The 27,943-nt window shown below is 45.2% G+C and overlaps 2 protein-coding genes across 3 annotated transcripts in view; one reads left to right on the forward strand and one right to left on the reverse strand.

Annotated features, from left to right (window-relative positions):
- sfxn3 (sideroflexin 3) overlaps positions 1 to 27,943 on the reverse strand; it is a 234,876-nt gene that overhangs the window by 72,912 nt on the left and 134,021 nt on the right. The gene's annotated exons all lie outside the window — the stretch shown is intronic.
- tet1 (tet methylcytosine dioxygenase 1) lies at positions 345 to 27,881 on the forward strand. Of its 2 annotated transcripts, none has more exons than XM_084020667.1 (12): positions 345 to 517; positions 1,145 to 3,464; positions 19,103 to 21,386; positions 21,886 to 21,976; positions 22,414 to 22,507; positions 22,827 to 23,035; positions 23,128 to 23,278; positions 23,528 to 23,617; positions 23,774 to 23,911; positions 24,018 to 24,194; positions 24,307 to 24,454; positions 24,558 to 27,881. In XM_084020667.1, the coding sequence occupies exons 2-12, from the start codon at positions 1,311 to 1,313 to the stop codon at positions 25,580 to 25,582; spliced, it is 6,561 nt and encodes a 2,186-aa protein (XP_083876793.1). In that variant the 5' UTR covers positions 345 to 517; positions 1,145 to 1,310; the 3' UTR covers positions 25,583 to 27,881. The 2 variants fall into 2 exon arrangements, with proteins under 2 accessions (XP_083876793.1, XP_083876794.1); XM_084020668.1 differs by having other exon boundaries at positions 347 to 517; positions 24,307 to 24,451.

A 27,943-nucleotide genomic window follows, 5' to 3' on the forward strand; every position in this document is an offset into this window, starting at 1 on the left:
ATTACGAACAGCTATCATTAACAACTGGCGTCGGTTTGGTAACCGTTCAAAAAAAAAATTTCATAAGCACACCCCTGCGTCCACTCACTACACACACACAAACCAGGCGGACGCCGCCGCTCCATCCCGGGTTTTCTCCCCCACTCTCCCTCCCTGTGCAGACGACGAGGGTTTTTTTGGCCAGCGGAGAACCGTAGGTTGCGTCTGGTGGAGGGAGAGTGAGCGGGGCTGACCTGAATGGATTGACATTAGAGGGATTTACGTTTTAACGGGTGTCGTGCTCCGCAAAGGGACTAGACACGGCGCACACTTTGGAAAAGCAACTATTCCCGCTAGACGCGTGATCACGTCGGCGCTTTTTTTTTTTTTTTTATCATGTCCATGTGTCACCGTCGAGAGAGGATTGAACTTGCCAGCAGTCTATATTTGCCGAGGAGGGAAACCAATACAAGGTCTCGCCGTCTCGCTGGTGCGGAGTATTATTAGCAGTTCAGACAACTGCAACTGCCGTTCTCTGGTATGTAAAGCATTTCAGCCGTAAACGTGTAAATAAAAACCTAGCTGGCAACAACACAATCCGCATCTACACGGCGCTTTTTAACGACAGGGGTCAAGTGCAGAAAATAATAATAAACAGCGCCGCTGAAGGCGTTTTTACGCGATAATAAACCCCCTCTTCCGCCCGTCAGAAAGACGAAAACAGGATCCGACCTCCGGCTAGAGCCCACTCCTCAACGTGCCTGCCCTTTAAACTGTTTGAGCCGTGTTAGCCATTCCCGAAGCTACTATTTGTTTTTTTTATGTAGTTCTTCCGATTCTGTCTATACAAAATATGCTATTATGTATACGAACATTGGGTTTTCGTTATTGACGTCAACCCCACAGCACTTGCACGTCCGAGTAGAAATTCCAGGCGGGGCAAAAGTGTGATTTGCAGCAGACAAAGTAAAGCACCCCAGCTTTATATATTGTACTACTGTGTTGTCAGTCTTCACATTCGACCAGATGTCTTTGAGTGTGTTTTGTACTGTGCTAAATTTGACATTACTACAATGAAATGTATTATTACTATTATTATGACTCATGTTAAAGTGCTAAGACTATTTCTATTTTGATTTTCCTCCTGTTTACTCTGTCTTTATAGGTCATGCAGTGCAATTACACGATAATGGCAGCATCATAGGTTCCCAATTAGCAGACAAGGAAGATTTTAAAACAAACCCAAAAAAAAACGTGTGCGGCGCAAAAGATAAACATTCACCTGGCTCCCATGCCGGCTGCCAGAAATCCTCCCCTCCACACCCTCAGCCATGCCTGCTACCAAACCCGCCAGGAGACAGACACCTGCTCAGAGGAAAAATGGACAGAAAGTGATCAGCACCAAGAGGCAAACCTGTAACTCAAACAAACCCAGGGGGAGAGCCACAGAGAAGCCCCAGAAAACACCTGCAGAACCCAAAAGGGCAACAGCCAGGGCCCAGGCACAGTCGGGACGAAGCCCCCGTGGAAGAGGGGCTAGTGGGGCTGCTAGTCAGGGCCCCGGGAGGTCCCCTGGCAGAGGTAACCGTGCTGTAAATGTAACGGGATCTGCGAGGCTTAGACGGCCGAGCAATCTGCCTGACCACTGCGGTGAGTTACAGGACCCCTTGGAGCGAAGGAAGTCCCTGCGGGGCACACGGGTGTCTGTTACGCCATACCAGCCTCCTAAAACTTGCAGAGGGAGGAGAAACGGCAGGGGGGGCGCCGGGAGTCGAGCAGCATCACGGCAAGGAAACGCAAAAAACAAGCCCTCAAGGACCAGCATCAGCGATTCAACTCCCGACGAGGAAAATGAGATTGTGGACACCTGTGATGCTGATAAAACGCCTCCAGTTTCTCTAAAAACTGACTTTGAACCTCCTTTAAGTATCAAAGATCAGGGTTTAGGAGTCAACAATGCTAAAGAGGGAAGCCCTCTTAAGGCAGATTCACCACCTTGCAACGACATACTGGAGGACTGTGTGCCGTGCGGCTGTGACAGCTCTATAACCCAGCAAGACAAAAAGGCCGTCGGTCCTGACAGTGAAGGTGACCTGAGGTGTGCGATCGGGGTGTGTGATGATGCTGACGGACAGCTCAAACTCTGCAGCGACAGAAGTAAAGATAGCCCCTCTGTGCTAACAAGCGTCGGCTCGACGGGGGAGCCGGGCGGCTGCGAGGGAACTAAGCTCGATCATCTTGCCAGCGATAGCAGACACGATGATGTGTGTGCTGTCCGTCAGGAAGAAGGTAACGCGTCGGACTCGAGAGAAAATAGAACCGATGAAAGAGCGATAGCAGTCGCCGAGGGAGACGAGAAGATAAATCATGAGAGACGAGAGATTTTAGAGGAAGAGAAACCGGATGAGAGAGAAGATGAGACCGTGGAAGACATGGAGGAGATTGTTGAAAAGCTGGGTAATTATGAGCAAGAAGAGGGAGGAAAAAAAGAAAAGGAGAATGATGTTTCCATCGATCCTGCTGACTCCCGACCCAGCACTCCCACCTCTCACCCTCCCGATCCACCTCACTCTAACAATGGACTGGCGGCACAGTCAGGGTCACCTGTAAGCGTGCTATCAGTCTCCAACACAGCTACCTCAAATCCCACCAAAGCCCCCTCCACCTCAGAGGCACTTGAGCCAGAGTTTCTGAGCCGGGGTAAGACAGACACGCAACCTACCGTTCATGGTGCTAAACCTCAACTCACAGGGTCATCAACTGTTGCTGAAACCGGCGTGATGGTGCAGACTGTTCTAGTACAAAGAAACACGCCGGTGATTATCCGTAGTGACTCCTTCAAACCCAGGAGCTTGAAGGATTCAAGCCTAGGAGAACCACCCCAGCTGCCTCGCCTGCCGATCTATCCTCCTCAGGGAGAGAAACGAGCTTGCACGTCAGCAGAGACGCACACCAAAGATAGAGAATTTAACCCAGAGCCATTGGAGCGCCACGGCCAGAAAGACACGTCCCCACTGACGTTCCCACTAGTTCCTCAGTTGAGCACAGGTGTAGCTGAGTTAGAACCTAACCTCGGCAAGGACAGCGTCGCGGTAGCAGAGCCGGACCCGGTGCCAAAGATCTCGACTCCCTCTCTGGACAGCAGCTTCACCTTCTCCTGCAGCTCAGAAAGCACCCGCTCCTCCTTTTCTTTTGACACCGAGTCCGAGGCGGGGTACGGAGAGTTCAGCCCCTCTATTCTACCTGGATCCTGGGGGCCGGAGGGGGCCTGCTTGTCCTCCTGGACCGCCGCGAGACCACAGAAGAAGGAGAGGAAGAAGAGAATCAGGTGTGGGGCATGTGAGCCGTGTCTGAGGAAGATCAGCTGTGGCCAGTGCAGTTGCTGCCTCAACCGCAGGACTGGCCACCAGATCTGTAAGATGAGGAAGTGTGTGCAACTGAGGAGGAGAAGACCTTCATCTCTGCTCACCCTCTCCGCTGCACAGGTGAGACTATTAATTACATTTAATAACACAACAACGTTTTATTGCAGTCTTCAGTTCACTCGCAGGAGACGATCGTACACAATGTGTTGAAGCTGTTTTTTTTGCATTCACAAACAGCTGAGCTGAAGCAACTGATAAAAGAGTGGTTGTTTCTGTCTGACAGCATTGCCTTTGATCTCCGAGGTTTCCCAGCCGCCCACTGGTAGCAGCGATGATCACGTGTCGTATTAGCAGTTGAAACCGGAGGATTCACTTTCACATTGTGTTCCACATTTTTTTTCTTGGTCGGTTTCAACAGATGCTGCACACATAACTTCATGGTGTCTTCCTGTTAGATGTTGGGGAATGTGTTGAGTGATAAAAAGGGAACTCTCTGTGTGTGTGTGTGTGTGTGTGTGTGTGTGTGTGTGTGTGTGTGTGTGCACTTATAGCAAATAGAGATAGTGTGAATGCAAAAGAAACTTCAGTGTTGATGATGCTCTGTGTTAAAGGGGAAGGTGCTGTCACATGATCAGCAGCTCCCCATGTGCGTGAGTATGTATCTGTTTTTGGTTGTTGGTGTGTGTGTGTGTGTGTGTGTGTGTGTGTGTGTGTGTGTGTGTGTGTGAGTGTATGCATTTGTGTGTGTGCCATCCGTGTTGCAACAAGAGAATAAGCTATTGCACATGGTGACTGTGTGTGCCTGCTTGTGTTGGTGGATGGGTACGGGTATGTAATTAAGGCCAATTTGAGCCGGATGTTTTTGCACAGTGGCACCGAATGACATTGTGAACGCATATTTTTAGAACCCATTATGACAATGAAGGAACAACCCAGGACACTAGAGATGGATTTCTTTCCCAGACAATTTAAAAACCGATGTCATTTATATTTTTCCATTAAATGCCACAATGATGTGAAAAAAGGGGAGAGTCGGTCAGGGACAGCTTGCAGCCTGTGAACATAGTGGAGCATGTAGCAACTAAATGGACAAATACTTCCCTGAGGAGTTGGTAGAGATCAAATCCAAAGCTCAAAGAGAGTGACTTTTGCTCTTACATTCAACTTTACTGTATTCATAAGTCATACCTTACGTATCAAGTGGCAGCAGACAGCTGTTTTCAACAACCAGCAGGTAGCTCATGAAGAAAATCCAGCATCTGGTAACCTGACGGCCCATATAGTGTCTCAGGACTTGGTTGTGACCAAAACAGAGTTAAAAGGCTTTTGAATGGTGGACGTAGATTACAACTGCAGTGAGGTTATAACGTTGCTCTGTGCATGCAGCATGTCAACTGTTTGCTAACTTTAGCAATACCAATATTTTGTAAGGGCCATGTGGTTGTCATCTTGTATTGGAGTTCTCGGAGCCACCTAGTGGCCATAAAAAATGAATGCAGGTTAAATTTTTTTAGTTGTTTGTGCGTGAAACTTTATAAAGTAGCATTAAAACAACTCTTACGAGGTGTTTGCTTAAAAGCAGACGACTAATAGACGTGTTCTGAATCATTCTGGTAGGTGGGAATAATAAGAGTTCCTAACCAACAGCTGGGTACCAGAGCTACATAGTTCAGCAGTGACCATGTGGCAGGGACAGGGCTGTGTGTGAACAACTGTGAGTGAGGGTCCACGTAGCTGTGGTCATGTTTCTGCAAGCGTGCATGCATGCACAGTCAGGGCCCGTAGCAGTGGCAGTAGTAGGTTAAAGCTGATTATATAACACCCGTGGTATAAGTAGTGGCCGACGTCAGTCATAATCAGGGGAAAAGGGCAATTCCCCCCAAATATAAGGCATTTGCCCCATAAAACACAATGTGTGATTGTATGTGATACTTAGTTTTCTCCCTTGGTAGTGATGACCTTTGTGCAGATGAGGAGGAAAAGACCAGGCCAGAGATCTACAAACCAGCTATTTGGAATACAATAAATCTGACCACGTGACTCAAATACACATTTACTATAAATGTGGTTACGACTTTTGACATTGCATAGTTTACATATTTGTGTTTGCTTTGGGTGACAGAGATTAAATGATAGAGCTGCAGATCCACTCTTATTCAAGCAGCAGAGCCAGTTGTTGTTCTCTTAACTGACATCATATTGGCATGCGGTGTCTGTGTTTGTGGTTCTGGAACAGGTTTTTGTTTGATTCTAAGCAACTGCAGAGGTGGAGCCTGCACCGTGCGCTGCAAGCTAGTACCGTCAGGACAGCTATCGTCGTAATGAGCTGTAGGCCAAATTCTTGTGTACTCTTTACTCACTACTTACTGAAGTCTAGATGCAGAATGGTAGGAGCAACTTTATGTCTTTGTCTTGTATTTAAATATATACCGGTAACACGAGAAACCCCACTGTGAGTGTATGAGGGTTTACTTGGTGTGTACCCACAGTCTGAGTAATACATTAATATACTGTACTTGCTGGCCAATCTTGCTGATCAAGTTCACAAGCCCTTTCAATCAATGTTTCTAACTCCACAAGATTGTGGGGGGGGGGGGGGGGGAGGGGCAGAGGCGAAAGAGGAGTTCATGTAGTGGCATGTGGATTCTGTTCCTGGTTTTACCATAATGAGCTACTGTGGTTGGTGTGGCTGTGGTTTAGTTTGGTTTTAATATCATAAAACATTATATTCTTAACTATTTGCAAAAACATACACAAAACACAGCTTGGCAGTGGCGTATGTATAAAGAAAAAACACTAAAACGCATTTGACAAAAGGAAATTCCATGGTTGGTGTGTTGGTAAGAAAAAGATGATCGTGGTGCTTTCCTGTTGAAAATGTCAAGCTTGTATTGGGAAGTGAGGACAGGGCCTTCTATTACCTGGTCTTAACACACAAACACACACCAGAAACAAAATACTAGAGTTCATTGAGTGCAAAAAGCTCCAATATTTGTCTAGTGAATTTGACTGGAACAGTCCTGACATGTTTAGAGCTCCAGGCTGCATAAATGACTCACTTTAATATGGGCTAACAAGGAAGATGTCAGCGCTCACAGATAATGTTTTTTTTTTTTTAACATTCACAACTCTGCAAAAAGGGGAAAAAAATGCATTACAACACACGGCCATCATTAATGTGTCACCCATCACCCGTTGTGTAAACGGTTGAAACTCGCAAGTTGACATATTTGTAATTCTTATCATTTCCATAATAATCTGGATCAATATTTAACATTCTATGTGGCCCTTGTGCAAATGTACACCATCTTCGGATTCTACCTTCTTAACTCTGCAATAGAGCTTTCTCTGTTCTCAGTTAATAACCGGCACCAAGAAATATGAACACATGACTCCAGTGCTTACTGATTGGTTTTAAAATGATCACTTTTTCAGCATTAATGGCCTTACTCCAAATCATATCAAGGGTTTATTGACCCACTACATGTTCAAGCGTTCCCTGAGCTCTACTTGTTGTTCCTTAATCTCAGCTTGTGAACAAAGGTGACATAAATGAAGTATGTAAATATGTATACTTCTAAAGAAACATATCAAAGAAACATGATACATTTAGATGACATAATTGTGTGTCATAATAACTCATGTTATGATTTAATCATGATAGTATTCCATTGTCGGATGATACATAATCATACATTATCATCAACAAGAGCGCTCACAGATGGTATAACTATTATCTGTGAGTAAGTTTTATGTTCACCATAATTACATAGCAAAACCATACAACTGCAAGTGGACTATACTTTTTACAATTAGGAGCTTGCATGCTTCCAATCAGCAAGCCAGCTCCTCCTGTAAACACATTTATCTCAGCACAGTGGTGTAGTGGTTTTAGCACAGGGTCCAGGTTGGAAACCGGGTTCGGGTCTGCTTTCTGTATGGAGTTTGTTCCCCCCCCCCGGGACTCTGAGTAGGATAAGCGATTGCAGATAATGGATGGATGGACTTCTTCCACTCCTCCTTTTTTCTGCTGCAATGCATTTGCCGGAATAGCCCAGCTGAGATAACACATGTATCAGGAAAACACTTGCCAATCTCTGAGACAGCACTTTGGTAGGGAGGACAGGCAGCCTGCAACACCCAATGGTGACTGTTTGCTTTGTAACCGATATTAAAAGCTGTGTGTATCTGTGTGTGACTCTTATCTATATTTTTATGTCAAAAGGGGGGGATGTTCATGTGCGCACGGAGGGTTTTTACAGCTTGTAGCTCAGGCTATGGTGCAGCAAAGCACCCACATTGTTCTCAAATGGAACCAGCATAATGTAAAGTGAGAGTGATTTGTCCCAGCAGACGCTTGTGTCAGGTCCGAGCTCCTCTGTCACACACACACACACACACACAAAAAGAGCAGTGGAAGTCTTCAGCACCTACAGTTGCCATGGCGACTCCTTTGTCTTGAAGTGACCTTTGACCTGCCACGGTTGTCTGATGGAGTATTTCTCGGGGTCATAAGGAGGATTAGTGGAGATAACCGGCAGACATGCACTATGGGTTTTAAGGCGGTGAACTCGGTAACCTATATCTAGGTAATTAGGTTAAACTACTCAGATTGTCCTGCTCGTAGTGGGTCAGCAGTAAGCTGTGGCTGTCTACAACGCCTTAAACATGGCGAGGTGCCTGCATTATCTCTGTAAATCAACCCTTTGAAAGGAGACAGGTAATTGCCATTAAACTCTGTGATTGCAAAGTACATTTCCTTTTACCTTTTTAGGGTGAAAATTACATGATCCATATATTGTGTTCAAGATAGTCTTTATGCACTATTTGGAACACAGGTATATTATCAATAAATGGTATGTTTTGTCATTTTTATACTGTAAAATGTTCTAAAGGGATCAATAATTTGACAAAATAAAGATTTCACATTCTATTTGTTCTATTATGTTGGACATACTGAAAATAATACACAAGACCTTTCATGTATCTTGATATATCTTTCAATGTCAACATAAACTGTATAAAACCACAACTCTTAACCGTGAGAAATATATGCAGATGATTTGAATATGTTTAATTATTAAAGTAAACATGGTGTTCACTGTTTTGCATCAACTTTCTCAAACAGGTTTCAAGTCTCTTCAAGTTGATTGTTGTAGTGAAATGAAATGGCTGGCTGTAAAAAAACTATACTATAAACTTGCCAGCAGTAGTTGTCGGCCAAATTGTAAATTTGCCAAAACTCTAAAAACACATTTTCTTAGCTCACTTCGTGGAGAACAGCTTCTCCAACACGTGCACGTGGGCACTCGGACAGTGAGCTGAAGGACAGATGCACGTCCACACTTTCTCCTTCACATTATGTAAATGTGTGGGACAGAAGGCGGCTGAAGTAGCGAGGGGGAGTTTCACCAAATGTCAAAGACACTGGCAACATTTGAACAGGGCCAGCTCATTATGTCCAAGCAGATTGCGCTGTGCTTTAGCCTACTGTCTCTCCCTCTGACTTATCCTCCTCCTCTGCAAAGACACACATTCTATGACACGAGCTTGCCTCTGATTAGCACTGCTTTGTACTTTTTTTTGTTAACCTGGTCCAAGCCAATTAAATTTAAACAACCCTGTGAGGTAGTTTATCTGTGATAGCTGCCGGGTTTGGGCAGTGGCCCAGAAAAAGAGCTTTGTGGAACGAGGGGAAATGTCTGTTTTATTTGATTTGGGGCTGAGTTATTTAAGCAGAGCCCATTAAACATCACAGCAGATGTATGGACCAGGCTGAAGGCTTGCATCCACCCGGAGACAGGGATTTAATGACTTTAATGAAGGACTCCACTCAGTAGTGCTTGTACACTCAGCTGTAGCAGCTCAGTAGCAATTCTGTTTCTGCAACAAGCAGCAACTCAAAGGGTTGTTTGTGTTTAAGTAGCTATAAAGTTCAAATTCAGCAAGGGGTGAACCTTGGTGTCACTAATGCTCCATTCCTGAGTCCTCTTAGGTTCTCTGCATCTGTGAGTTTGTGCCGTGTCCTGACTGTTTTAAGGCTGTAAGTCCCTGGATAAGCGTTTGAAGTCGTGCCAGTTGGTTTCTCAGGGTGAAAAGAAATTCTCACTTTGCCCCCCAAAGGAAACGCCACTCAAAGCCTACCGAGGGCACACAATGGCCGCCTTCTGGAGCAACCAGAGCTTATTCATGCATCAACCTGGCCTGCCTACTACCTTGGCATATAGCTTCTACACCTGAGGAGGAGGAAAGCTCTCATCTCGTTGCTCCCTCCTGTCGTTATTATCTGCTTGTTTATCCCTTGGCCTTGTCCAGTTCCCCCTTTTGTTCTTCCTTCACTGTTCTCTCTGTCCTGTCTGTCGCTCCTTAATGCACCACTGGAGATGCACTCACACATTTTGTTGTGTGAGTGCCTTCAGTCAGTGACAGTGTGTGTGTGTGTGTGTCAGTGTTTACTTAACCTGATGGACCCACTCACCTTCCTCCTCTATCCTTCTCAAGGTGAAACCTATATTTAGCCACAGCTGCTCAAAAACTCCACAGAACTATGATAAGAGTTCACACTTCATTGTGTGTTTGTAGATATGTTTGTCTCATACCTACACGGCTAGTACAGGCACAAAATAGGAGAGGGCATTTTTGTTGACAGGTTCCTCTCCTGGCCGGGGCAGAGGGGTGAGAGAGGAGTGACCTGCTGTCACCTCACGTTGACCAACCCACCGTCAGCCCTCAAATCGAGTCCATGTGGGTTCAGGGTGTGGTGTTGAATGGTGCACATTCCCTTCAAAGAACACGCTTTGTGTTTATGTGTCGATTGTGTCCTTAAAATAGCCTCTGGTTTGCAAACGATCCATACAGGAAGTGTGACAGCTACAAGCGTGCGTTTGTATTTATGTGTTTGCTGAGGAAGCAGAGAGCATGTAGACAAGACTGCAGGAAGCTATTGTGCAGACACATATTCAAAGTCTGGAGTCCACAGATGCTCTTTTGGGAAAGGGAATCGTGTGATTCGTTAGCGGCCTCTGAGGTCCGCAGAACATGAGCCAAACTTCTGCCTACTCTCAGGTAACACTGACTTTATGGTTCTCAAAAAAGAAAAGTCAGCTTTCAAACTGCCTCGGTCTGGCTTCACAGGATCCAAATGCTAATGTGCAGGTCTGCTTATTCTTAGCCTCCAAACGTGTGTGTGTGTGTGTGTGTGTGTGTGTGTGTGTGTGTGTGTCTGTGCCTTTTGGGCTTTCAGATGTGATTGATCTGGCTTTTTCAGTTCCGATACAGATAACTGGGCTTTGGATAACCACCAATGCCGACTGATCCAATAGCAGTGTTTAATTAATAAGCTGTATGCCTCACCGTGTGAAACTGACTGGGATCCTTTTTTTTATGTGTAAAGGCAGGCCTGACGTAAACATTGCTTTCCTCAGTTTGTAAAACAAAATGCAACAAATGAATGAATAAATATACATTTACTGAGAGGTTGGGAGTGGATGAGTTTGTGTTTTCTGGTTTCCCATGTTTGTTCCCACTATTACCACCGTTATCTCTCACTGATGGTAGAATCTCACAGCTCCATCAAAGAGCTGTAGCTTTCCCATCCCAAATGAGAGACAAGTTTACATTAGCGTCAGCACTAATGGTCGTAACGACAACCAGCGACAATAATTGCGCTTGGCGCAGCTCCACCAGCGGGCCAGCCTCCAACGGGTCAGCCTCCAGATGTGTCAGAGACAGTTTACGACTGTGGCGCGGAACAACTTTCTTTACCTCACTTTGCATGCTCATATACTGTAGCTCAGGGTGATTAATTTCCAGACCACTTGTTCCTAACGAGAGCTGGGTAGCTTGTTAAAGGGGAAAAACATATGGGACACTTAAAGAGCTGAAAATGAAGGGTGCGGTGCAATACTGTTAGTAGTTGTGGAGTATTTTTGGATGCAGGAATGGAGTGGCTGAAGGAGGAGGACTGTTATGAAGTCAGAGAGGTGCAGGACAACCAGTGCAGTACATGTTAGATTTTAAATTCTACATTTTTATGATAGAGATTAAAATGTACATGTTTTTCTGCATTTTAATAACATCTCTTGATACCAGAGAAACAAAGCTTACATGAGCTAATAAGGGTTGAGTCGACAAATGTAACGACCCAAGAGAAAATTGGTTTCTCTTGTACGTTAGACAGTTGGTAGGTGTGTATCTTATACAGGCTGGTATTATTTTTTAGGTTGGTGTAACCTGTTTGACGGTTGTAGCCATGTCAAACCTGCCAGACTACATTTCCATTCAGAGGAGAGCTCAACTATAACTGCCACAATGAATCTGCAAATATCTCTCTATTTAACCCAGACATGGCTCTCCCCAATATGGCCAGCGTGAAAACTAGAATAAACCAATTACTATCATAACCATTTCCAGATGTGTGTTACTGGTTATTCTTGATTCTAGCAGTGAAATACTCCACTATGCATATTTTGCAAGTGTTAACAGTAGTGAAGAGCTCTGACACGCGAACACATTGATTTTGCAGGTGTCAGGCATTTAAGTTTATTATGTCTAGTTCGATGTTAAACTACCATAAAAGTGTGTTCATATGGGCAGGCAATATGAATTATATGTGGACTGAGGTTTTCTATTACTGACAGCAGTTGGGAAATATTATTTTGTGTGGAAGAAGCATCACACGCACACATGCCTTATGTTTATTTATAATAATATATTTATATTATTATGCTTGTGTGTTTAGTCTACATCTGTGTTTGTTTAACAGTGTGGCAGGAAACTTGTGATTATTACTGTTGGGGGAAATCACTTCTGTTGAATGTTGCCGGTTTCTTTTTTTTTCTGATGATATTTTTCTTGAGTTTCAAGATATGCTTGGTAATCAACAGGTTTAAAATGAACCATTCTCAAAAAATAAATCACGATAATGAGAGAAAAACATTTGCACTCAGCAGCCGCCTCCATATGAATACATAAAATACATTCAGTGTCTGACGTTGTTCCATAGCGCTGGCTTCTGAACATGTTTGCTGCGTTGACTACATAACATGAAGCCACAGCATGCAGCAGTTGGACTATGATAAGTTACAAGCATCTAACTGACTAACTGACTGTTTTCAACTCTGCAGTGTGATAAAAACAGATAAAACAAAAATGAAAATCTTAAGTTTATTGCACCATAGTGATGAAAACGGTATGAAAATTCACCTTTTTACCTGTATAAACACATTTGGCCATGTGCTATATTGGCTCTTATGAGGCGTATTGGGTGTAACAATAAAAGATAAATCTCTTAATAACGACTTAATCTTCTGCCAGGACACGCTTCTGCATTACTTTTATTCATCCCGATATTTGCATGTTTTTTTGCTTGCACACCACGCTGATATACCTCATCGTTGTTGTGACTGGATTAAGCTGCACGCTCTCTGCTACCACAACCAAACACACGGCTGAGGCCGGTTACTAGAGTGTTACCGACAGGCACTGGCTCTGGCTGCCTTCATGTTTCCTTGTCCTGGTGTGACCTCAGCGTCTCCGCCACATGGTTGCCTTTAAAAGGGGAGAATACTTTATTCTCTCATAACATTTTTTCTCTTTGTCTTTTGCTTTCCGTCTTCTTAGTTTTTTTTTTTCTCTAACCACAGCTTTTCCTCGGGGGGATTGTTTAGAAAGAGAGAAAATAAATGGTTTGGGGGGGTGGATGAGAGAGAATGAGGGGAAGGGTTGTTGAGATAGTATGGATGTTGTGAACATCCTTTTTCCTGCTCGCGCTGCAGTCTCCCACATTTTCTCTGTATCATGTGGGAATCGACGTGCTGCAGACTATTACGCTGCCCCACAGATGACACTGTTTGTAATTGTTTAAAAGGCATGGAATGGCAAAACATGCTTCATCGTGTATGATGGGACCGACTGCAACACTTACAACTATTATGTTTAATATAATACATCACATGACTTAAAACTCTGGGGGAGAAGTTGAAGACAGAGGGAGATAAACACACAAAGTGCTGTTGTGTGTGAGAACGTTTGGTTACCAGGAGGGATTATTTTAATTATCTATTCAAATAATGAGTCCGTTGATGATTGCTGACTGTTTATTAGCTGATGAATTATGTTCTCTATGCTAAATAATGACTATTAAAATGTCAGTCTTCAATTTGTTGGGGACTTAAACAATCAGACCTCAGATTAGCCTCTAATAAAAATTGCAACAACAACATTTTTTTTTTATTTCCTGCCTATTGACTCATTAATTAGTGGACTAATTTCTAATTGTTTCAGTCGTGGGGCAAGGGAGAAACTTGGTGAGCAGTGTTGCTGAGCTGCTGCAGGGGTTAATATCTCAGCAGCGAGTTGTTTTCCTGTGATCCGGATCCAGCGTGTGTGCAGTGTCCGTTCCACAGCTTGCAAACAATCCATGTGTGTAGGGCTGGAGTAAAAAGCCCACATAGGGGATCCTTTGTTTAGGAGAGTCTAGGCATGGAAGATAATTTACAAGCCACAAAGGTCCTCACGCCATTGGCTGATGAGGCTCTATCTGCGTCTGCGAAAGGCATCCCGTATGTGTGTGTGTGTCTATATGTCTGTGTGTGTGTGGCGGGTGTGTGCGTGCCTGCTGTGGCAGCACTTTGCTACAGCGGCTCACAGTCGCCCTAGTCATGACACCCAGGAGCTTGCCCTGCGCACGGCTACTGTAGCCAGCGTTGTCTTTTGAGGCTGAAGGAAGGCAAAGCAAGATGGCCACCAATACCTTTTAGGGATATGTTGCCTAAACCGGAGGGGCTTCCTCCGAGGACAGACAAGGTAAAGGCAGCCCTGGGGTCTATTGTCTCACTGCAGATGGGTCACCTACGGTGGAGCTCATCTTTAGGTCGTCCTCCGTCCTCTCTCTCTGTCTGTCTGTCTCTCTCTCTCTCTCTCTCTCTCTCTCTGCCACCTTGGATTTAGCTGATTGGAGCGCTTTATTCGGAAACTGGTTGTTTTTATTGTTCCTGCTGAATGACTGAGGATCTGGGCTTCTGTGTGAGAGTGTTTGGCTTCTCTTTTCCAGGTTGGTTTAAAGGATGTGACAACAAAGTCAGCAATAAAGAGGTCAGTTTCCACGGTAACAGACATTCCTCTTCTCTTTTGCGTGTTGCATGTATTTTTTAGCTGTTCTACTGTATGAAGAGCCCCCTTTGCTTCCCCTTTTTTTTTTTTTTCTTTCTTTCTTTCTTGCCTTGGTTCGGACAGCCATATTTCTGCACCTGCTGTTTTCAGACCGCTCAGCAGAGAAGTGGAGCGCTTGCAAGCCGTGGGTCGTAACTTGTAATTTGGCAGCCTTTAATAGTTTGGCTGCAGGAGTAATTGTTTTATTATTGTGTGGTTTGTAAAGGTCCTTCTGTTACTGATGTTGTCTTAATCTGTATAATTTTACAGTTGGTTAAGCTCTAATTCATACTGGTTTACCGGGGAGCCAGTCCTTTCAAGTTTATTAGGTTTACTTCCACCTAAAAGGGCTTGTTTGTCACAGTTATCCTTTTTAATACGCCGTGTTTTTGTTTTTGTCGATTAAGTGACATTGAGCTCAGTGCAGACAGGAAACGCGCACTCAATGAATGAAGGAAATTCTCACGTGCACAGAGGAAAAACACCAAAACCACTACTTACGCTCTCAGCCAGGAAGGAAGCATGCCTTCTCTGTTTATAGTTTCTCAGCGCGCTGTGAGGAGATCCTAACGCCGTGCCATTTCTGCACAGCCGCGCGGTTGAAAGTTCTGAGTCCGTTTCATTCATTCGGAGCGCTCTGTTTTGTGCTTTTTATTGAATCAGACATGTATATGTGAGTGTTGCTGAGTGATGTGTAGATATACACTCCTTTGAACGTCCTTGGAGACCCGGAGAGAGTTTGTTAGGAATCCAGCGATGGTTACACTCGTGTTGCTAGGATCGGTCCCTGAACACACGTTTGCGTGTGAAGCACTCGCCCTCAGCTCCTCTAACGTATGTTTTGCTGATTTTTCAAAGCCTTGACGAGGCGCAGCAGTTGGACGCGTGTTTGTCCTACACAAAACAAGACGGGCCGTGTTTGCATTTAAAACAATAAGCGCGGCGCCGTGTGAGTGACTTTCAGGCTCCCCGAGGCAGACGCAACAAGGCACAACACAAAGACACAGCCCCGTAACACATCACAGACTCTCTGCAGAGAGTGGCTAAGTGAGAGCACATGACTCTGCATTTACATCCTGCATTAGGCTTTTTTTGTTTTTGTTATCACACGGCTAAATGTAACGTAATTAAAAAAACAAGGGGGGGGCTGTGCTTTGATGTCGGCTTTGGGATCACGAACACTTGGATGCACATTTGCACACACACATGCATAGACACACGCGTGTGTCTGGTGCAGTGCTGGAAACCAGCCAAAGCTGCTTTGTCATTGAAAGCAGTTTATTGTGAAAGACGCGCTGCCTTCCCCCCACCCCTCTCCCTCCGTCTCCCCCTCTCCCTGCTCCCCAATCTCCACCCCTCGCTCACTCATTCGGACATCGCCGTGGCCCGATTCCATACGCTGCGTGGGGTGGTTATCTCACCCTGTTGCATTGACAGCTTCGGTGTTGCCTCAGCCCCCAAGCTCCAGCTATCTGTTGCATCAGCAGCGTGTCTCCAATAACACGACACCGTCCTGACAGCCAAACGGAGAATGCAGTGGACTGGGGAGAACGCGCAATGGATCGGGAAGGGGGGGATACCACATCAGTGGGGAGATTTGGTAGTAAATTGGCTCCACCTTACGAATCATCGTCTGATCTCAACATTTTATGAACCATGAACAGCTCTGCGGTCGCTGCCACTCTCCCTCGTGTTGTCAAATAACAGGTCGACCCCCCCTACACCTCTTTAACATTGTTCTTAATGAACGGCTTTTGGCAATGTGGCTTGCTCTCCTGTGGATAACTGGCCAAGAACAGACACTAAGTGGCGCCGCGTTTGAATATATCCAGCACAGCTTCGCTGGAGTTAAATATTAGAGACAATTTAAGCTATCTTAGCTATCGGTGGTAAACAAAACGGTTCACCGGTGCCACTCCTGCACAGTCAACCAACGAGGGCTTTCATCTGGAACAGCTTTTCATAGGGGTCGCCCATAAAGTGGGAATAATTAGCAAATGTCTTTTCTTTTATAGCGCCAAACAAATGTGATGCATGAATTCATTTCACCTTGGTAATTGAGACATAGTAATGTGATCATTGCACCTGGTCAAAAGTGATTACTGATGCATTTAAATAGGAATAAACCAAGGATTGTGTCCAAAAACAAAATATTCCAACTTTGAATGTAGACAAGGGCATTTTTTTCCAATGACATTGCCTTTAATTCCTTTAACAGCTTGAAAACATACTCTATCCTTGAGTGTCAATCCTCCTTATCAGAAATACAACTTAGTTTGAGATGCAGTCAGTATACAAAGACATATTGTATAGTACTCCTCATGCTTTAAAAGGTGTCTTTTAGTTTTGAACTACACTTCTTGTCTTCTCTCTAACTACACACAGCACAGCAACAGATCCTTAAGGCAACTAACAAGCTTATTTAAACATCCAATGCAGGAGATTGCTCAGGATTAATCCTCTTAGAAGTCAGCGCTGCCTTTGACACCTTTTAATTTCTCTTCAATTAAATGCTTTTTTTTCCGCTACGGAAGACTGCTTCGTATCCGAGTTTTCAAAGGCCGTCTTCCTCATGAATGACAATTCATGCTCTTGCTCAGCAGCCGTGACATGTGGGATGTCACAAGGCTCAATTCTGTTTTTTATTATTGTACATGCTTCAAAGTCGAACACAATGTTGCCATTTTATCCAGGAGGCCTGAGAACCGGGACCAAGTCAAAACCCATGTGTCTGATGGAAGTTGAACTAACGGATAATGTGTTTTCTGTTTGGTCTGCGGGTTCATAGGAGTCTGGTTTATATTCGAGTACTGTTGCTGCTTCCTCTTGGAGCTTGGAGTGCACATCTCCTGCTGTAAAATGCATTAAAACTGAGGCAGCGACGGAGTTTAATGGCTGTTTACGCCAGGTAAACAGTGATAAAGAACACATCTTCAGACACCCTGCAGTTGTGCTTAGTTCATTTGAGGGACAATGATGCCTCACAAATGCATTAGCAACAACAGCAGCTCACACAGCTCACACATATCCTCCAGCTCCTGCAAACAAGTTTAAGATCCTTTTGTCAGCTGAGTCTTGGCACATGATGCAGTGGGTTTTTTTTTTTTTTTTTGTCTTTGTCACGCTGCAACATTTTTAATCAGTCTTCCACTGCCGAAGGCTGAAGTTCTGAATGTGATGCAGGGTTCAATTCTTAAAAAGGAAGCAGCTTTACTTGATTTCTGTTCATCATAGGCTCACAAGATGATGGAAAATAAAGAAAGCTTTTACTTTTATGCTAGATTTATTTTTTTTATCAGAACGGCTTTGCCTTTTAGTTTCTAAGATTACTTCTAAATGACAATATTCTGGAAAAAAAACCCATTAAATTCTTGACAAAACTGCCTTTAAGGTATAATATGTAGTTACTTATTAGTTACTGCTTGTAAACACATCATTCAAAATCCGCCCCTCCTGTCTGGCTCAACAAGCAAGAGAGTGAATGAAGAGAGGGACCGGTTTTAGTGAGAAAGAGCCTGAATCAATACATTATATTCTGATTGTTGAACGGCAGTTATGTTGTAAAGCCCAAATAAACACAGCCACACCTCCTCACAAACCTGCACACTGCTCCCTCTCTGTCTGTCTGTGTCACACCTGGGGATGAGGACTGAACAGCCTGCTTAATGGCTGGGGATTACAGCCCCAGGTTGGGTTCAAATGCCAGTTGCTGACGCCTACAAGAAAGCAAAATAAGAAGAAAAGAGGATATACAGGGAGAGGGCAGAGCCTCTGCAGATATAGACATCACACTTGTAGTTATTTTTGTATCCATTGTTTAGGAAATGTTTTTATTTTATACCTTTTAACTTCTTTTCCTCCTCAAATCAATTTTATTTCTGTTAATGGAGTTTTGCCGATGGCTGTCTGCACTTAAGACAGTCTGTGGTCGTGTGTTTACAACATGGCTTTTAGAGGCAGTCGATATGTCAATACCGTGGACCTTTGGATGGTTGTAGCTCTGCTGGCGGTCAGAATCCTTATTAGCCGAAGGGTCAAGCTGCACCAAGTCCTGGCTAAGACCCTGAGAGGGTTAATCGCTCACTTAACAATGCACAGGGGTTGACATGGCAGGTTGGCTGCTTGCGTTAATAATCACATGCGCTTGCATATGTGTACATCCGTATCCAGGAACAAACCTACAAACAAACAGACAGACATGGAACCCGTGCCCTCGGTAACCCCACTGGTAGTGATGTAATTGTGAACATGATTCTCAAATCTTCACTCATTCGCTCTCGGCTACCTGTGGGTCCGTGACACTCGTGCAGGAATGTTATCCTGACGTGAACTAACACAGTTTAACTTTTCATTCGCTCTCTTTAGAGACTCGGTTTTCGGCAAGATTGAAGGAAAGCAGATTCTTGATTTGACATGCAATAATATTTTTTTCCACAGACTCGGTATTGGCTGCAGCAGATGCTTATGCCATGCTGGGAGGCAATCTGTTGTGCTGTGTGATGTGACTGTTTAGAACAGGCTGAATCACTGTATACTGCCAGAGCTTGTTGAGTCACCTCTCTCCTTCTTTCTCTCTCTCTCTCTCTCTCCCTGGCGCTGTGTCTCAGGTGGTTCCAGAAAGTGGGTCGGTAAATGGCAAAGGCAAGGCACAGATGGATGACACCCACACGGCAGCGGAGGAAGATGAGGGAGAGGAAGGCCACATATCCCACACACAAGCTCCCCCCATCACTCACTCGCTCACCCACGACCCGGCCTCGGACCAAGGCGGACGTACGGCAATTGTTAAAAGAGAGTCCGGGCTGGAGCTGACCGCCATCGCACTTCACCAACACGTATGCTCTTCTGTGACTTTTCAGAACGGTGCTGTCGAGAATCTGACAAAACCTAACGGTGCTAACATGACCACAGGGTCACACTCTCATCCGAAGTCTGCATATAAAAGGGCGACGATCGCATCGGAGCCTCAAATGACCATAATCGCATCAATCCAGAAAGACTGCCCAGATAATGGCCCCAAGACTCCTCCGGACGACGTGTCAGTTCCACTAAAGAAGATCAAACTTGAGGAGCCGTGGATGTGGATCACCGAGCAGGCGGCCGCGCAGCTGAGCGACGAGGACGAGGTCTGCGAAGACCCGCTGTCCACACTGGCAGCCGTGGTGTGTCTTTCTGTCACCGAGAGGAAGGGACTGGAGGAGAAACTCTTCAGCTCACGTTCTTCCATTCTGTGCTCCATCAAAACAGAGCCACCAGATTTTCACTCCGTCAAAAAAGAGCCAGAGGACTTAAAGAATGACTTGTGTCAGAAAAGCACTCCCGTAAGCCCCCGAAGGACTCCCCTGCCTGTCAAAGATGAACCTCCTCCAAGTGTTTTGCAACCAAGTGTGCAGTCTTTGGCAGAGAGGAGAAATCTTAGTTTTGATCAGGCCATTGCTATTGAGGCCTTGACTCAACTAGCAGCTATACCTCAAAGCACCCTGGGGTCCATCAAAGTTGAAAGTAATTGTGATTATCCCATTTCCAATGCTGCCCCATTTCCCACCAGTAATACAAATGCATCCTCACAAGAAGCCAAACCCACAGCAGCGATCCGCTTCAACAAAGTCTCGGTCATCAGCTCACCACTGCACCAGACGTCAGTAATACGCCCTCCTGTGGCAAGACAAGGGAATATCATCCAGCGCTCCCAGGGGGCGAACTCCAACACAAAGTTGTCTCTGCAGGACCTGTTTGAGGCCAGTTCAGGCAGCGAGAAAGCACCCTGCAGGAGGACAGAGCCGGGCTTCGGTTCTCATGTCATCAAGTCGGAATGCAGCTATAAATATCCCAGTGACATGAAGTTCAGTAAAGATCATGAACGGTTGTTTGCGGAGGACAGAGACAGAGTGATTGGTCAAGCGGGGAGAAACAGAGAGGAGGAGGAGGTGGCAGCTCAGCTGGCGGATCTGGCCTTCATCATCCAGTCTCGACACAAACAGCAGTCGGAGAACAACCCCCCGAAAGGCACACCTGTGTCTGCCATCAAATACAACTATAACTCCCAGCTGCCCCCGAGTCAGAAAAAGGCCCCCGTGAAAAAAGCTAGAGCTACGCCCTCCAAGCCCAGGAAGAAGAAAAGCGATGGACCTAATGAGGGAACCAACAGCAGGACCCCCCTCTCGAAACGCACGCCGAACGGAGAGACGGCCCACCGGGGTAGAGGCCAGAAGATTCAACCGCAGGGGAAATCGGGCCTTCACCACAAGAGGAACCTGTTTCTGCCTCAGACTCAAATTGACCTGAAGAGATACTTGGCTGAGGCTGAGGAGGAAAGGAGGCAACTCATCCATCACAGTAGCGCACACAGTGCAGCCCTCTTAGGGGCGCAGACTCAGAACTACAACACTCTGACCAGGGTCAGTCACACTCCTGGTCAAGAAAACCATCCGTGGTCCCTTTCAAATGGTCCACTCAATCTCCAACACAATCCATGCAATGGTCATGCTGCAGGACGGGGGCCGGAGTGTCAGAGGCATTTGTTAACTCAGGTAGCAGAGCCATGTGTTGGGCCGCAGCCCGGCGCTGATCCTAACACCAGCCCGGCCAATGCCGCTTTCCTCGGCCACGCCACTGGCGGCCACCATGGTCTGGCGAATGGCTTCTCTGGGGCTCGGCAGTCCCCTCCTCTGAGCCAGCAGGGCTACTACAAGCTGGAGAGGGCAGGACCCATCACTGTCCTGTCCACAGCTGCCGATGTGGATCTGGGCCACTCTGCAGAGTCAACTCCATCCAAGAACAGCGTCAACAGCTTTCTGGAGTCTCCCATGAGTTTTCTGGATACCCCGACCAAGAACTTGCTCAATACGCCTTCCAAAAAATTGGCTGATCTTCCATGCTGTCAGTGTGTGGGTGAGTTGGTGCTTCCTTAGTAACACACTTGTAACACATTGGCTATATTCCACATTGTGCTCTTAAACTGCCCTGAAAGGTTTTGCTTTCGAGTAACAAAACTGTCCTCAAGCGGATGTTTTCAGTCTCTCTCTGATGCACACACACACACACACACAAACACAAGCTGTGTCCTAATTCAAGGGCCAATTCAAGCAAAATGAGGCCACATTTCTCTGTCACATTTAGAGGAGGCTTTGGGATACTTTTTTGGGGGCCCTGCTGACATGTTTATGATGTATTTGGTCCTGAAATGCAGACGGCATGGTGACGGCCCCCGAACTGAGCTCCAGCTACATGTGCTGTGCATATGACATTTACATGAACCTCATTGTTTAAACAAGGGCGGAAGTGGGTTTTTGTTTCAGAAACATACCAGCAGCACATCAGTTTTTGAAGGACAGCACTCCACTCTGCAAAGTTGCCACGGTATTCATTACATCATTTGTTTTTTTCACAGACCAGATCATTGAAAAGGAGGAAGGCCCTTACTACACCCACCTTGGCGCAGGACCCAGTGTTCCTGCAGTGAGGGAACTGATGGAGAACAGGTAGAGTGACTATCACCACTCCGTTTACACACTCGTGCGTATGTGGGTGTGTTTTCAACCAAATATGCTGAGAGCCATACTCGTCAACCACAGGCTTGTTGGAATGGGGTGGAGTCACAGCCAAGAGTCTGTCATTAAAAGGAAGCATTGCTGAGCTAGCTGAACATGTCGTGCACCCTCTGTCTCACATACACACAACATGTCGAAACAGGAAACCCCTAGAGCGGAGACAAGGGGCCCATAAACCAAGATGACAGCCTGTTTAAAACCTTCCCCAGGTCCATCGCAGTCCATCCACAACCACACATAATCGAAAAAAACGTCATTCTGCAATCACTGAGCTTTTTAATTATGTATTCATTTTGTAGTGTGTCGTCAGTAATATGTGCTCTGTGATCAATAACACATGCTTATGGTTTCTTGTTTGTGTATTGCAGATATGGTGCCAAAGGAAATGCAGTAAGGCTGGAAGTTGTTGTTTACACCGGGAAAGAAGGAAAGAGCTCCCAAGGGTGTCCAATAGCTAAATGGGTAGGTGTTTTGTGTTAATGGTAGTTTCCTTAATGTGCTGACTATGCCTTCTGTATATTGATGTGTTTTTGTGCATTCCAACATAGTATTTCTAGAGGCGGAGATGGAAGTCAGCCCAGATTTTTACCCTGATAGAAAAAACAACATTCCATCGTCGTCATCCCTTAACAGAACTGTCACAACATGACCATTTAAACTCTCCTAAAACACAATCTTGTGGTCTGGCAGAGATTCATCATTTAACCCTCATTAGGATGGGTGGCTACAGATAGTGGATGTTTAAAGAATGCTCGTTTTCTGCGTGACAATCCTCTGACAGGTTGTCCGCCGTGGCAGTGAGCAGGAGAAGCTGCTGTGTTTGGTCCGCCGGAGGCCCGGCCACTACTGTGAAACTGCTGTGTTGGTGATCCTCATCCTGGCATGGGAGGGAATCCCTCGACCGGTGGCAGACAATCTCTACCAGGAGCTCACACAGACCCTCTATAAATACGGCTCGCCCACCAGCCGTCGCTGTGCCCTTAACGAAGAGTGAGTACTTCTCCCTTTGTTTCCCCGTGACACTTGACTCTTCCCAGCCTCGTTTATCGTTTCATCTCTCGCGTGCCACTCCATCTCCACAGTCGTACGTGTGCGTGCCAGGGTTTGGACCCGGACACCTGCGGAGCTTCCTTTTCCTTCGGCTGCTCCTGGAGTATGTACTTCAATGGCTGTAAGTTTGCCCGCAGCAAAGTGCCCCGCAAGTTTCGCCTGCTTGGAGACTACCAGGACGAGGTAAGGGAGTGGTCATCTTCCAAACATCATAGAGGACAGCCTCTATTACAATCTCTGACATTTGTTACTGCTGTTGCTATGGTGATGTGAGAGAATATGTTGCGTATGTGCTAGTTCTATCAGAAAAGTAAGAAAGACTTACATTAGTTGATCTAATCTTTGCCTTTGCTATGAGTCATATGTTGGCAATTGCACTTGTGTTTTTTAAAATCAGCTGTTATTCACCCTAAACTTGTCTATTACTTGTAGGAGGAGAAGATAGAGAGCAACCTTCAGGGTCTTGCCTCTGACCTCGCACCACTTTACAAAAGGCTGGCTCCTGAGGCCTTCCAAAACCAGGTATGAAACATTAAACATCTGACCATCCCTGGCTTTCTTAGGCTACTCTTAATGTAGTTTCAGTAGAATTAATTTAAATGTACTTCTCTTTGTTCTTTAATTCGTTTTGTCTTCACCACAAACCGAACTCTTCTCGTGTCCTTTCACCACTCATAGGTGGAAAATGAAGCGGCAGGAAATGATTGCCGACTGGGTCAGAGGGAGGGGCGTCCTTTTTCTGGTGTCACAGCCTGTGTGGATTTCTGTGCCCACGCTCACAAGGACACTCACAACATGAACAACGGCAGCACTGTGGTGAGAAAGCTACCAGAATAACACCGCGCTATATACAACGTGTGTCCATCTCTTAATGTATTGATTAGATTTGGCCTGCTGTTTGATGATTTGCCTTTTTTTTTAGGTTTGCACTTTAACCAAGGAAGATAACCGTGCAGTGCGTAACATACCAGAAGATGAGCAGCTCCACGTTCTGCCACTTTACAGGGTCTCTGAGAGGGATGAGTTCGGTCACGTGGAAGGCCAGTGGGCCAAGATCCGGAGCGGCGCTCTGCAAGTTCTGTCTGCCTTTCCCCGAGAGGTGAGTGAACAGGAAAGCAGCTTTTGCTATTTACTATCATTAAATTGTTTTTCCTTTTCTTTCTAACTGCAACGTCAGTGATTTCAGTCCTTTCTTACGAAACATTTGTCAGGTGCGTCTACTGGCAGAGCCGGTGAAATCAGCCCGTAAGATCCGGCAAGAAGCTCGTCTGAAGGCTCAAGCAGACAAACTGGAGAAGAAGCTCGGCCTGACTCCTGTAACTCCTGGGAAAGTGAAAAGTGAAACCCCGAAAAAAGGTAGTGGATCCAAGCCTCCGGTCATGTTGTTCATCTAGTTTAATAATTGTAATAAATTGAAGTCAGAAAGTGTAAATTATTTTTTTATTTTCTTCATCCAACACAGAACCACCGGGCATCTACAGCTCATACAGACTACCACCCAGACCTGCCAGTGTTGGCCGGTACCCGCCGGAGAGGAACCAAACCAGCACTTACAACCAGAGCACCAGCAGCTACTCCACTCTGGGTGCCGAGGTCACCCCGCAGAAGGAGGTCATCTCCCACAACCACCACGACCTGCCTGGCCACCAGTTTGGACCGAATGGCTCCGCTCTTAATTATAAGACGATGAGTGATGCAGTGAATGGTTATTCTCCAGCATCTGGTGCTCGTATACCTCCACATAATGCCCTTAGTGACTACCCCCATGCTTTTAAAACTGAGCCCAACGAGGTGCACTGCTCCCCTCTGCGCAGACCCTCCCCCAGTGGGAGTGCTCCTCCTCCCTCCTCCTTCTCTCCCAGACCTACCTCTGAGGGCCTCTTCAGCAGGCTCAATGGACTCCACAGAGCTGCGGGAGATGTCGCGACAGAGGTCAGGGATCATGGCCTCCCTCCCCTCTCATCTGTCCCCGTTCACCCTCAAACTCCCCCACTCGAACCGGAGGAAGTTAAGCAGGAAGAGGTGTGGTCAGACAGCGAGCACAACTTCCTGGACCGCAATATAGGCGGGGTCGCCGTGGCGCCGTCACACGGCTCCATTCTGATAGAGTGTGCGCGGCGGGAGCTTCACGCCACCACTCCTATCCTCAGGCCGAACCGCAGCCACCCCACCCGCATCTCCCTGGTCTTCTACCAGCACAAATCTCTAAATGAACCTGGCCACGGGATGGCCATGTGGGACGCCAAAATGGCCAAGCGGGAGCGGGAACGGGAGGAGGAGGCTGAGAGATTAAGGATGGGGGAGTGCCTGGGCAAAGGAGCTGGAGGCGTGGAGCTGGAGGAGGAGACGGGGGAGGAGGCGGGGGAGAAAAAGAGGGCCATGAATGTGCCCACACGTCAAGCGTGGACTAACCCGAGGGACGGTGTCATCACTGTGTCCCCTTATGCTCTTACCCAGGTGACGGGCCCCTACAACCGCTGGACTTAGCTAGCATGTTTTACACACACACACACACAGAAAACTCCTACACCCCCGTGCTTCTGCCTTACCTCAATCAACTTCAAACTGCTACTCTCATTTTTACATTGTGTGCATTGTGCTTTTCTAGTATCTGTCTGTTGGACTTTGCCCTTCTTCTTGTCTGCCTTCAAAGTGACGAGGAAGACCAAAGTTTGTTGGCTTTTTAACTGTGAGTTTCTGTGTTTTTATTGTAAAGAGATGGTGCTTTGAAGCATTTTAAAGACGTTTTTAAACTGGTTTTATATACACAATTGAGAACAACAACAAAACGTGATTATTTATTCTGATCATAACGATTTCTATTTAATTCCTGGTGTAAGCCTGTTTACTGCAAGATTTCTATGATAACATGCATTATGTGTTGACGCTCAGATTTTATGTTGTACAGTAGTACTATGCTCTTTATTTCAGCCAATAGTTCCCTGTTCATAAGATCAATCTCATTGGCTTTAACGCTGGTGCCATTCTCACTGTAACCTCTCGATTAAACACCATTACATCACATAATGTAGAAAAAACAATGCTAATATAGCGCATATATTTACGACAGATTGTCACATGTAGCATGGTGCTTTTCCTTCAGCTGCCTCTGACTTCTGTTGGCAGTCGATGAAAGAAATGTACTACTTTGGTTTGTTGTCTCTTTTTTTTTCTCTACGTGGATGGTTTGTGTTTTATTCACAGATATGTACGGCATATTACAGTAAGAAGCACTTTTTTTTATTTTCCTAAACTTAACTTGAAAAAGGTCCCAATCCATAGGCCTGAGTATGTATGTACATATAGAGGTATACAGTATATGACAGTTTAGCATGAACCCTGTTTTATTTTTACAGTATTTCTGCATTTATTTGACTTTCATTCGTTGGATTGGAAATGGCATACATATCTAATGAAATTCAAAACTTAAGCATAATGAGGAATTGTGAAATGCTGCAACAATGAGGTGCTTATCATTCTTGGCACTTAACTTATTTTCACCTTCTGGAAAAGGAATTTTAAACACTTTTATAGGGCACAAGTGTGATTATAGGATTTCAAAAACTTACTGTATTTTACTGGTGCTAATAAGACCTCTTTTCTTTTTTTTTTACAAATCACTAAGTGTCAGATATGTCAACAGAATATTACACTTTTTGTCCATACTCTGGATTTGAATACAAAACTGTGTCAGTCGATGCTGAATTGTCAAACTTTTCTCTTTCCTCCTCTTTACTTTTGTTGGAAAACCACTTAAACATCAAATCCCACTTAGGACAATTGCCTAAGATGATTTCGGGTGCTCGATCCTTGTGAAGACTTTGTTTACAGTTACACTTTGATTTTCTACAGGGTCTGAATAAGGGGGTTGGTGTCAACTCCTGGTGAATCAGGAACTTTATTTTGTATTACCCATGAAAGAGAAGCTCTTCATTTTAAGAACTCAGCACAACCAACATCACTGATCTCCACACTAACACTGGTGGAATGATGTTTCCTGCGCGAATCACTTTGGTCTTTCACACACTTTGACTTCCTTTGGTGCTAATAGGACAAGATGTCATGGTACATGCATTGACTTGACCAGGTTACATACTGTACAGTGATGGCATGGTGCTTTTATCAAATTCAGCACACAGCGGTCTGCTATAGATGCAAAAGTAGTTTTATAATTTCTCTGGACGATTACATGGCTGGCAGACTGAGATGCATTACTTCTCCCACCGTTGATCGTGATGTTTTTTTTAAGTTGCGGTAAAAAGCAAATTATCGTGCAGATCTCCGTCTCGAGCTCCAATGTCTTCCATCGATAACCAAACTCTGTAACAGTTCTCGAAATCATATCACACACACACGAAAATGAAATGAATGTAAACTGTTTTTAAATCACTTGATTTAGAAAGAACATTTTTTTTGAACATGACAACGTTACAGTTGTAAATGTTTCTTTTGATTTACTGTGGGGGGGACGTTCTCAGTCCACAACGAGAGTCTTTGTATCAACGAGGAACTAACAACTAGCACCAGCATTCAAAAATCTGAAAAAAAAACCTTTTATTAGTAGAAAATGTGTAAATATATATGTGAACCATATTGTTTTTACTGTACTGTTAATGGTGTTTAGACGATGGATGATAATGCTTATTTTGAAACTGAATTACTGTCTGTTGCTCAAAGTATATCCAGTTTAGACTTGAGAAGAGACTAAAATTAGCATTCCTTATATGGATGGCTGATCTCTTTTTGGGATTGTGAAATAAAGTCATATTTATATTTTGGACCTGAACATGATTTCTCCGTTCTGATTTGTTATCAGTGGTGTTTTGTGTGTGTGTGTGTGTGTGTGTG

This window comes from Eutrigla gurnardus (assembly GCF_963514095.1).
Source record: "Eutrigla gurnardus genome assembly, chromosome: 11".
Taxonomy (NCBI): domain Eukaryota; kingdom Metazoa; phylum Chordata; class Actinopteri; order Perciformes; family Triglidae; genus Eutrigla; species Eutrigla gurnardus.